Raw genomic sequence first — 11,959 nt, forward strand, 5'->3', positions numbered from 1 at the left:
ACTTTAGCCTCATTTGTAAAAACGGTAGATGAACGGAGCATATCTTAACTCCAAAACAATATTTGACATTTTTTTAAAAGGCTGTACTTTGGAGCAAAATATAGTTGATCTGCTCCTCAGATTGAGTAATGGGATTACAGGAGGTAGAGGTGGAATATCCCCAAACTGAACATCAAACGTCTAACAAATAGTTCAACATTTATGTATGTTTTAAAAAGCAAGACACATTGACTTGACAGTGTGGTGCTATGACAACATGGAAAGAGTAAAACCTGTTTATTAAAATGGAACATTGAGAAATTACAGGCATGCTCAGAATACAACAAAATACTCTTCCTAAAATGTCATTTCAAATCAAACTGATTCTGTTTTATTAGTAACTGACCAAATCAAATTGACCTAAACGGTTATTTTAATGATAAATTAACAGAACATGGGAGCACTTATTTATGAAATGATTCTGTCATTTGTTTTCTTCTGGCATTGACTTTCACTATGATCAATTCTCAACAAGAAAACAAGTTTCAGAGCAAAACGGCATAACTTTTCAATTATGAACCGTTGTGGAAAATTCGAGATGTTTCTACCCTGATTATATATATATATATATATTTTTTTTTTACAGGGAAGATCATGAAATGAAATCGAATCGCAGTTCACATAAAACAAAACCAGACACCTCATAGTACATGCAATCCAGCTATTCAAATAATTATTCAAAAAAATAGGCCTCAATGAAATATGTGATGTCATAAATTCTTTAGTTAAACTTTAACTCTGACACCCATAGCTTATCAGTTATAGAATACAATCTGTAAAAAATAAAACAAATTTAACAGAATACATGCATAACCAATGAGGGAGCAGACCAAGACAGGATGCAGGAGAAAAAGTAACCAAATCGTGTAGACCTGAGTGAACCATGGGTGACTCATGACTGAACCCAGGGTGATTGAAGTTGATGAAGACGAGGCGAATAATTTACAGGCAGGAAAGAGCGGCAAAAAAAAGAGCTTGCCTTGTTGACCTTCCAATCTTGAAATGTCCCAGCCGTCACACAGAGCCGAAGAAAGACCATGTGAATCTGTTTGACTGATGTTCATTGTGCTTTATTTGTGGCCCCAGTCCAGTGGACAGAGTTATTTTGATGTTACCCCTCATCTGGAGGGCACATTGTTTTTAGAGACTCACAATCACAGCAAAATCTATATGAAACAGCTCTTGAAAACATGAGATACATAAAAATGCTAAGTGTATAAAATAATCTCCTGGTTCTGTATTTTTTCATCCAGTTGGAGAATTATGTAACGATTAACTCTCTAGGGATCTATTTGCACTCCTCTGTGACAGCAGCCTAATTATTTTAAAATACATTTTCCAACATGTATTGCAGTCACATCATAAAGACAGTCATCTTGACTATTCTAATACCATTGAGATAAAACATGCTCAATGGCAGATAGAGAGCTTTTATTTAGAACTAATATTGGCAGTAATCTTCGTTAGACTTTTTTTTGCTTTGCATTGAGAGCTAATTTGAAAAAGAAAACGTGTGATTGGCCAATATAAAGCAGTATCAGGAAATAGTTCTCTTTTTCTTCTATACTCTGAACGATTACATGGCAAAAGTTTGACACAGATGCCAAAGGAGGAACATTCTTGTTACAAAAGATGGTTTAGCTTAACTTTAAGCTCAATTGTGCATTAGGTTAGTTATGAAACAGTTCAACAGTACAATGCAGTACCAGGAGCTAGTTATCCCTCCCTGAGTTGTGGAAAAAACACCAGAGGAAACTATGCACCTTTTCACAGTCCGGAAGTGATAGAACGAGCACCTACATCATAGTGCTTACAGTACTTTTTAGTAGCTAAAATGATTCATATTTTCAATATTCTGTTAAATTATACTTAAATTGAACATTCAGCGAGCACATAGTTGTCTGGACTGAATAATATGATGCGTGTGAAGGGTTGGAGGAGACAGGGTCATGGAGAGACTGACAAGCGGGTAGAGAGATAGAGAAGTGGGTCTTTCTGCCTGAGGAGATGGGCGTTTCATTGGCTGAAAGGAAACGTGGATTTACTCTACTTGAGTGGTTCGGTGGCGGGCGGAGGGGAGGGGTCAGTGGTGATTTCTGGGCGGTACTCCTTGCGCAGGTGGGCGTAGTGCGGGTTGCGGCCGTACCTGGGCTTCAGGCTGACCGGCGAGGAGGGGTAACCTCGCCTCATGGCGTGGAACTTCTGTTCCTAGATGGGGAACGGAACAGACACAACACATGACAATCCTTCATCACAACAGACCAATAGAGATGATTCTCTAGCATGCATTATCATACGATGTCATAATAAGTTTATACTGGTATTATAACTGGTACCTTTCCTGGTTCTTGCTGTATCATCACAGGTGTCATCCCCCCTGGACTTTGTGGGTAGTATGATAACGTGTGATTGTAGGCTGGTTGCACCATGTGGTCGATGAACTGCTGCTATGGTAGAACAAGTAAGCACTGAGTACGGTTTTATACATCAACTGTCACCTAACGCTATGAAGTAGCATATGGGAAATAGTACACTGACCGAGGGAACTACAAAATGGTTGTGTTCAGTAGGTCGTACTGTGGCAAAACATTTTGAAACAGTCAATACAAATGTGCCTTTCTTATTGGACCAAGGTAGTTTTTTTTCTCTCAGTTTTGAGCGTAATGAACAGGACCCAGGTCAGGATGTTATCAACCTCTGGGATGGGGGCCTCTATGAGGGGCATGGCAGGCTGGACACAGCCCCCGTCGCTGGGCTGCTCCATGGGCTGGTACAGGAGCTCAGAGGGCTGCATGTACAACACTGGGCTGGAGGGCACTGGAGACTGACACACACACAATTAGTTGACATTTAGGATCCACCTTGCCTCTGATAAAAACCCACTCACAAACATAGAGGTGAAGAGCACAGAAGCCCATCTCCTTCCCTTACCTGAGGAACGTTCCATTGCAGGTGACTAGGGTGACACTGTGTAGGGGCCTGAAGGACACAGAGTATAGGAAACACATCAGTACCCAGGAGTACACCAGCTTTCTCCTGGGATAACACCTCAATACCATTACATCTGAACAGCTGACTTGGCTGTCATTGGCTGAGGTACCAGTATTTACAATGGATGTCTTATGATGCTGTACTGGTGACTAACGTTAGCCTGGTCCCAGATCTGTTTGTGCTGTCTTGCCAACTCCTATGGTCATGGACAACATTGCCTATAGAACACAAACAGATCTGGGATCAGGCTGGTCAGCTGAGCTGTAATGGTGTTGGTGAGACGATCCAGGACAGTCTGCTCTGACCTGGTAGTGATGGTAGGCTGGCTGCTGGTAGATGGGTGGAGGCTGGTGGGTCAGCATGACTGGAGAGCCAGGCACTGAGCGGGACTACAAGGACACATGTAACATGCGGGACACCAGCCATGTACGAAAGAACATTTATCTTTACACCAAAAAAAAGCAAATGTACAATAACTTAAGATTTTAATCAAATGCAATGAATTGTATAAAATGACTAAGACACTGTAGGATGTCGTGTCTGTTTCCTGGATGAAACATGATCCGTAGTCTCTCTATGATTCTCACATGTTGCTGTGTGTTCAAATCAAATCTTCATGTAGAATGCACATTTCATTCACCACCAGGGAAGACGTGGCATGAGCACATGGCTGAGTGAAGGATAGGACTCACGGGCCAGTGGTAGGGGGCGGAGGGGCTCATCTCTGGGGTGTGGAAGTAAGCCACTCCGTTGTGGTAGGTGTAGGGGTACCCCGTAGGGGTGGTGAGGTACATGGTTCCACAGGGGGTGGGTATCATGGCAGGAGTATGGCTGGACACAGAGAAGCTGTTTTCTGAGTGGAGGAGGAAAGAGGCACAAGTCAACCACCAGGTTATGTACAAAGGCAAATGTTATCGACACTCAATCCCAGGTGATGATTCAGAATTTTAAAGCCAACAAGTGCAAGAGCACATTAGTCCCCATCCACCACGATCAAGATAAGACATTATATGGTATGATAGTTCAAATGTTCAATGATGCATTACAAACGTGTTGAAAAAGTCATTTCCACCACTATGTAATGCTATTGCTTCAGCTGTCACTCATCTACAGCATGGGAAGACAACCCTGTTCCTGAGGTGCTGCAGGATTCTGTTCAATCTAGGCACCACACCTGACCAAATGAGCTAATTGATCAGTTCAGTGACTGCCTAAATTCAACACACCTGGTCTTCCAGGCCGGTTAAAGCACTTCAGGATCAGGGTGGCCTACCCCTGCTCCGCGGTGCTCTGTTACTTACGGTGACCTCCCACTTGTTGCTTGCGGACGGCCTGGCCGATGTTGAGCCTCTTGTCCCGGAAGCACAGTCTGTCAGCCTGGGGATGTGGTGGTGGCAGAGGGACAGGGGGTATCCGGTACAGATTGAGACAGATCACTTTACACTGAACATTTACTACCTATGACCATAACTTTACGGGTGATGGACTGGGCTAGATCTAATGTGTATTTGAGCTGCTGTCCTCTAGAAGGAGATATAAGGTTTGTATCGTATCATCTCTATCCCATTTCTGTACTAGAGGTCGACCTCTAATCTGTACAGTATATTGGCTCTACACTCTTAGAATAAAAGGTGCCGTCTAGCACCTAAAAGGGTTCTTCGGCTATCCTCATAGGGGAACCGTTTTGCATTCCATGTGGAACAGTTTCCACAGAGGGTTCTACATGTAACCAAAAATAATTATACATGGAACCAAAAAGGGTTCTCCTATGGGGACTGCCAAAGAACCCTTTTGGAACCCTTTTGTCAAAGAATGTACTTTTAGTTACTCACATCATGAAGGATTCTCTCTGTATCCTCCTGGGTCTCAAAGGTAACAAAGCCATATCTGTGGGATGGACACAAACACAAGGCAGTGTCCCTGGATTACATTTCCATTGTCATACGTTAATAAACATCATTGCAGGTGTCATCCAGTCTGCGGGGCAGAACATCTACAGTTTAACTGAACTCACCCTTTTGACACCCCAGCACGGTCAATCACTATCTTCACCTCCTTCACTGCTCCATGCTGGGAGAAGAAGCGTCTCAGGTCGCTCTCATTGGTCTACACACAAAAATAACACACCTATTTCATGGTCCAGTAACATGCAGCAGCAGCAGCAGCAAAAAGGTCAAGTTAGGTTGCAAACACAAAACCAGGAGGCCCTATGAAAGTAAAGAAAGAGACAAAAGTCACCTTGAAATCAATGCCTCCCACAAAGATGCGGTTAGGGATGACGGTGCCAAAGCGGAGGGCATGGTGAGAGGGAGAGGTGTCGTTGCTGGGGTCTTGAGACACTGGAGCAGGAGGAGGAGAGGGAGTGCTGGTCTGCGTGCAGATTGAGATTAGCTTGAAACAGAACAAGAGCATCACTGGATTGGCCATCCTCACCAATGCTGAGAAATTCTGATAATGTAGCAAAAATTAGCTATTTTACAAAGCAATATTGTTTGATATCTTTAAGACAAAAGGTATGTTGTAAGCCTTTGATCTTTCAAAACAAACTGTCTCTACAACTGTATTCTTGGGGACAACGGCGCCTTGAAAAGAGGTTGTCTTTGTAGATGCACTTTTGTTTTGTCTAGAGCTGGGAATAACTAGCCAACCCTGAGTGACCTTTTGCTTTTTAAAGCCTATAATATGGCTCACTGAAATGCATGAGAAACTGCACAATGCTAGGCTAAGGTTTAGGAGAGAGAATTTAGCTAGTTAGCTAGCTAAAAGCTAACAAGAGTCAGCCAACACATTTTCGATCAGGAGAAACATGCAAGATCAATCACCATTTACCAATAAAGAGTTACAACATAACTTAATCTGGTTTGGAATACATTATCTATATCAAGCGACATAACTGAACATAAATAACGCTAGTTAACATAACTTATCTAGCTAGCTATCTAAACTAAATACCTTGCTAACTTTATGCACTGGAAGCTAACATTAGTGATTGCTAGACAATATCGTTAGCATTCAAGAGTGACATTTTAACTTGCTGGTTATATGACATTAATTTATATAATTGTAGTATTGGCAACCCACATTGTTACATGAATCACAATTAAATATACCGACACAATCAAACGCAACACTTATCTGTTTAGCTACTTCGCTAAACATATATATATATATATATATATATTTTTTTTTTACAACATATTCATCTTAGCTAGCTAGCATGATGGCAAGTAAAGTTAGTACGCTGGTGAAAGGTAACTTACGGTTATTTCGTTCTCCATCGTGGACACCGTGCTTAACTAGATGTCGTGAACAAGTAAAGTGGAAACAAATAATTCAGCAAGACAATGGCAGCTCAAGTTAAAACACCTTGCAAGGGAGGTGCACACAGCCAGGGACAGCCGAGCCTGTATCAGAGTCATCAACACCAGTCTATCTGCAGTATGAACGAAGGGAAAATATCTGGCGCTTACCAGATTGAGCTCGTCCTAAACCACTCATATTCATAGGTGGGCTACATGGGTTACATTTATATTGTTATAGTTGTATTTAACCAGAGAAACATGTATCTATAGACTATTGTTAGTTTGTTTCCATGTGCCAAAGGTAGGAAACTTTAGAGCAGTCGCAGGTTAGCTAAGCTAGTTTAATTGGGTTTTATTTCCCGCTCTTCAAGGCTCTGCCGCCCTCAACTTGTCCAGATGGCACTTTCCCAGTCCCCGATGACCACGTTGATGGCGGGTAAAAGCCCATTTTTTGAAAACCGTTTTTATTGAACAATTTCAGTTCATTCCTACATTAATTTACAATAAGTGTGCATGAATGAACATGGTAATTATCGTATTATTAACATTTTGGCACAAATATTCTACAAAGAAAACTATGGCCCGAGTCTGTATGGTTGGTACCGGGTTCTGTACCAACCGGGTTCTGTCTTGCCTGGTTGCCATTTTTTTTTAAAGCTCATGTTCAACTCCTTGTACTTCATATTCACATGACTTGGAGTACAAGGACTGGAATGTTATCTAAACAGACTGGCAACCAGCATTCTTTTGCTAGGTCGTTACATTACATAGGCCTATTGAAAGCATTGAATTGATTTTGTGTGCAAGCATCCAATATTGCTATTAGTGCCTAATACGTTGCACGTGTTGTGCAGTAAGGTACAAGCGTACAGGTGCTATTATTGGTTGCTTTCCCCTGCTCAAACGCTGCATGCATAAACCAATGGTTGCCTTCCCTGTCATCAACTGTGTAGTTTTGCACCAAAATGCTAAAACACAAGATGTGGTTAGTTGATACATAAAATACCTATCCGGGCGTTATAAAATCTGGCGTGTGTCAGCTACGTCAGAGCAGAGGAACACGAACATTGCCATGCCTTGTTTTGTCGTGTTCCCTGGCCTATCAGAATGTCACACCTGTTCACGCTGCTGGTGCTCGGCTTACCTACCTGGGAGCATCGAGGTCCAGGGAGGCTGGAGGGTGAACCGTGCATTTCTCCACGGTCCTGGGAGAGACAGGGTTTAGTGCCATGAAAGAAAGAGACACTGCGAGAACTCTGTCACCAGGCTTGCAATGTCTGTGCTGCACTTACCAGGACGGTATCGTTTAACCGCCAACTGTGGGCCATGAGCACCGCCATCCACCCTCTCCTGCCCCATATCTCTCACTCGGGGTTGCTTTGCTTATTGCAGTCGCTCCTTTTTCTTTATCCTTCTCTAGCCCAGACCAATGAAAGAGTTCTAGTATATACACTCTGCCTTGGCTAGACACGGAGTATACAAAACATTAGGAACACCTGCTGTTTCCATGACACAGGCTGACCAGGTGAATCCTGGTGAAAGCCATGAACCCTTATTGATGTCACTTGTTTAATCCACTTCAAAACGTTTTGATGAAGGGGAGGAGACAGGTTAAAGAAAGATGTTTAAGCCTTGAGACAATTAAGACATGGATTGTGTTTGTGTGCCATTCAGAGTGTGAATGGGCAAGACAAAAGATTTAAGTGCCCTTGAACAGACTATAGTAGTAGGTGCCAGGCGCACCGGTTTGTGTCAAGAACTGCAACGCTGCTGGGTTTTTGACGCTCAACAGTTTCCTGTCTGTATCAAGAATGGTCTACCAGCCAATGTGACACAACTGTGGGAAGCATTGGAGTCAACATGGGCCAGCAGAACGCTTTTGACACCTTGCCCTGACACCTGGTCCATGCCCTGACAAATTGGGGCTGTTCTGAGTGCAAACTCAATTTTAGGAAGGTGTTCGTAATGTTTGGTAATACTCAGTGTATATCCTTCCTGGTTTGGTCAGTCTTATGGCCAGTATGCAATATACTGGCTATAAGTCTCCAGAATAATATAGGCCTGAATAAATATTTATGCAATATTCAAGTCACAAGAGGGCAATGTTTCCCTCTGAATTTGTGCTGGTTAGGCCAAAACATAGCCTGCCTGTCTACTACAACATGTCATGAACGGGGTTTGCTTGACGTTTCTAATCCAGAGAATGGTAAAGCATGTTGTAGGTCTAGTATGTAATGAGGTGTTTAGAGAACTTTTCATTTGATAACTGTGTTCTATCAGGCAATATGACTCATAACAGCTTTATCCACCACCAGAATAGGTTCAGGCCTATCGCTGGGAGGGTTTAGGCCTATAGGATGTGTCTGTCTGACTCCTAGGCAGGGGGACAAAGTACCTGACAGACTCAGCTTCTAATGCAGATGTACATCTGGGGCAGTATTTCCCGAGCCTTACACACTTGATTTAAAGGTTTGATGATGAGTTGATTAGTGGAATCGGGCGTGTAGTACTAGGGCAAAAACATGGCCTCCTCAGCCTGACAGGGCTGCATGCGGAAAGAAGTCTCCATCAAATCAAGTTGTATTTGTCACATGCTTTGTAAACAACAGGTGTAGACTAATAATATAATATTGAACTTACGGGCATTTCCGAACAATGCCTAGAGACAAATAATAGAAAAATAATAACGCAAGGAATAAATACACAATGAGTACCAACTTGGCTATATACACGGGGTACTAGTACTGGGTCGATGTGCAGGGGTACAGTCACGTTACAGTCAGCCATGTAGCCTCTTTTAACTCAGTCAGGATTAACATGTAGCCATGTAGCATCTTTTAACTCAGTCAGGGTTGACATGTAGCCTTTTTTAACTCAGTCAGGATTAACATGTAGCTTCTTTTAACTCAGTCAGGTTGACATGTAGCCATGTAGCCTCTTTAAACTCAGTCAGGGTTGACATGTAGATATGTAGCCTCTTTAAACTCTGTCAGGGTTGACAAGTAGCCTCTTTTAACTCAGTCAGGTTTGACATGTAGACATGTAGCCTCTTTAAACTCAGTCAGGGTTGACAAGTAGCCTCTTTAAACTCAGTCAGGTTTGACATGTAGACATGTAGCCTCTTTAAACTCAGTCAGGGTTGACATGTAGCCTCTTTTAACTCAGTCAGGTTTGACATGTAGACATGTAGCCTCTTTAAACTCAGTCAGGGTTGACATGTAGCCTCTTTTAACTCAGTCAGGTTTGACATGTAGCCATGTAGCTTCTTTTAACTCAGTCAGGATTGACATGTAGCCTCTTTTAACTCAGGTGTGTGCTTTAGAGTGAGAAAAAGGTTCCACTCTTCAAGTTCCCCTGCACCTTCTTCAGTATTTTAGACTATTAACAAGCTGTGACAACAACAGAACACGGACCTGCTGAACTTATAACAGCAAGTCACCACCCTAGACGTTGTAGTGCCTCTCCCTGAGTCCCATTGAGCTATGTTTCATTTACAGGAGTATTTCTGGTTCTGCGCCCAGATATCTAACTGATTACTTTCCTCGTGTTAGGGGTGCACATAATCACAGCACCAGATCAGGTGTTGTTAATGTGTGCTTATACAGGTTCAGGAGTAATGCTGACGATTTTCTAGTTATATGTGTATTTTCAAGTTATATGTGTGCTTGTTTTTTTTAAATGGTTGAATCAACAAACTAAACTAAAAGTTTCTCTCCTTAAGTCAAATTGGGCCAGGTAGTGTCAGCCGGAGAGAGACAGTGGAGGGGAGAATGGGTGGGCGGCCAATTAGCGGCGCAGGTAGCAAGAGCCTCGTTAAAGACAGGGCTGATTCAGGTGGTGCAGTCGGAGCACTTTGTTAATAAAGCTAGTACATGTAATTTGGACGCTCTGCCCCACACTACGCCACTCGACGCTGTGCTGATCCTCAAAGAGCCACTTTGTCTCTGATTATAGGCCTCGTGCAGCTATAATTTATCTCAGATTGAAGTCAGATCACTCTAGTCTTGACAGTCTGTAAATTGCATTTTTTTTCCTTCCCCAACCTCTCTTACCACAACAAAGAGATACAGCATCAGTTGTGCCAAGAGAGCACAAGGCAGCAAATCGCCTGCTCCATTACCTGTAATGCATCGACCACTCCGAGGGGGGCGGCATACTGAAAAGTGTTCACGTCCAAACCTTCCCCTCCTGTGTGGGCTTTTATTGTTACGCATATGCTGGTTGGAAAAATTTCAGTTTTTATGTCTCTGCTTTTTTCCTGGATGGAATTGTCTGTCACTTATGCCTTGTCAGTACTTTACAGTGACCTTAAACTGGCAAATGAGTGTTTTATACTGAACTAGGCCTATGCGCTATAGCTGAGGACAAAGAAGACATTGCCTAAGGATGAGCTGGTTGGGTTCAAACGTCATTCCATTTACATCCTTCCTCTGTACAATTTAGATTTTAAAAGACCTCTCTCTCTCTCTCTCTCTCTCTCTCTCTCTCTCTCTCTCTCTGTCTCTCTCTCTCTGTCTCTCTCTCTCTCCCTCTCTCTCTCTCTCTCTCTCTCTCTCTCTCTCTCTCTCTCTCTCTCTCTCTCTCTCTCTGTCTCTCTCTGTCTCTCTCTCTCTCTCTCTCTCTCTCTGTCTCTCTCTCTGTCTCTCTCTGTCTCTCTCTCTCTCTCTCTCTGTCTCTCTCTGTCTCTCTCTCTCTCTGTCTCTCTCTCTCTCTCTCTCTCTCTCTCTCTCTCTCTCTCTCTCTCTCTCTCTCTCTCTCTCTCTCTCTCTCTCTGTCTCTCTCTCTCTCTCTCTCTCTCTCTCTCTCTCTCTCTCTCTCTCTCTCTCTCTCTCTCTCTCTCTGCTCTCTCTCTCTCTCTCTCTCTCTCTCTCTCTCTCCACACAGACTTGTCTTGTCCCTCCATACATCGACACTCTTGGTCATACAGCACTTACCAGCTCCCTACTGTTCACTGAAAGCCTCATAAAATTAGCCCCATGATGAATCCCCTTCTTCCTTGTTCCTTCTTCATTATTTCAACCCCCCATCCCCCCATTGTCTGCCCTCAACCACTCTGCAATATGGACCTCTCAACTGGGGCTGAAGTCACTTGTTGTCCACAGCCACTGGAAGTTAATTGGCGCTTTAAATTTGCCAACGAAGTCTTACTGTGCTAAATGAACATGGCTTTGCTTGATAATTACAGCAATCTAGCACCCCTCCCATTTACATCCCACAAAGACGGTTTTAGACAGAAGGCTTCTCTGAGAACATCTCTTGCTTTAAACAGAAACGGAATATAAAGGGGCCCATTCTTTTGATCTACTGTGGAAAACTACCTGTATCCATACATGCATGGTTGAGCGTATGTTTTTACACAGTATTCAGTTATATGGGGAACTTTAGTTTCTACAGTAGGTTGTCACACCCTGGTTGTCACACCCTGACCATAGTTTGCTTTGTATGTTTCTATGTTTTGTTTGGTCAGGGTGTGATCTGAGTGGGCATTCTATGTTGTGTGTCTAGTTTGTCTATTTCTATGTTTGGCCTGATATGGTTCTCAATCAGAGGCAGGTGTTAGTCATTGTCTCTGATTGGGAACCATATTTAGGTAGCCTGTTTTGTGTTGGGTTTTGTGGGTGGTTGTT

General features: G+C 42.9%; 1 protein-coding gene across 10 annotated transcripts; it reads right to left on the reverse strand.

Annotated features, from left to right (window-relative positions):
• Positions 1-259: 259 nt before the first annotated feature.
• On the reverse strand, positions 260-6,763 carry LOC100653460 (protein boule-like). 10 transcript variants are annotated; one of them, XM_090207497.1, is made up of 12 exons: positions 6,501-6,757; positions 6,291-6,326; positions 5,269-5,421; positions 5,045-5,136; positions 4,863-4,917; positions 4,332-4,407; positions 3,723-3,883; positions 3,336-3,419; positions 2,971-3,018; positions 2,735-2,863; positions 2,376-2,486; positions 260-2,247 (listed from the first exon to the last, which is right to left on the reverse strand). In XM_090207497.1, the coding sequence occupies exons 2-12, from the start codon at positions 6,306-6,308 to the stop codon at positions 2,086-2,088; spliced, it is 1,089 nt and encodes a 362-aa protein (XP_090063623.1). In that variant the 5' UTR covers positions 6,309-6,326; positions 6,501-6,757; the 3' UTR covers positions 260-2,085. The 10 variants fall into 10 exon arrangements, with proteins under 10 accessions (XP_090063623.1, XP_090063627.1, XP_090063625.1 ...); XM_090207501.1 differs by having other exon boundaries at positions 2,376-2,483; positions 5,269-5,400; positions 6,501-6,756; XM_090207499.1 differs by having other exon boundaries at positions 5,269-5,400; positions 6,501-6,756.
• Positions 6,764-11,959: the final 5,196 nt, after the last annotated feature.

This window comes from Oncorhynchus mykiss, chromosome 18 (genome assembly GCF_057628025.1).
Source record: "Oncorhynchus mykiss isolate SJ-2025 chromosome 18, ASM5762802v1, whole genome shotgun sequence".
In the NCBI taxonomy this organism is placed as follows: Eukaryota; Metazoa; Chordata; class Actinopteri; order Salmoniformes; family Salmonidae; genus Oncorhynchus; species Oncorhynchus mykiss.

Bases quoted from the DNA above. Each gene is read 5' to 3' on its own strand.
- LOC100653460 (XM_090207494.1), bottom strand. From the start codon at position 5,457: ATGGCCAATCCAGTGATGCTCTTGTTCTGTTTCAAGCTAATCTCAATC. The intron at 4,918-5,044 runs GTGAGTTCAGTT...TCCATCCCACAG, and splicing joins CGTGCTGGGGTGTCAAAAGG to ATATGGCTTTGTTACCTTTG. The intron at 4,408-4,862 runs GTGAGTAACTAA...CCACATCCCCAG, and splicing joins CAGAGAGAATCCTTCATGAT to GCTGACAGACTGTGCTTCCG.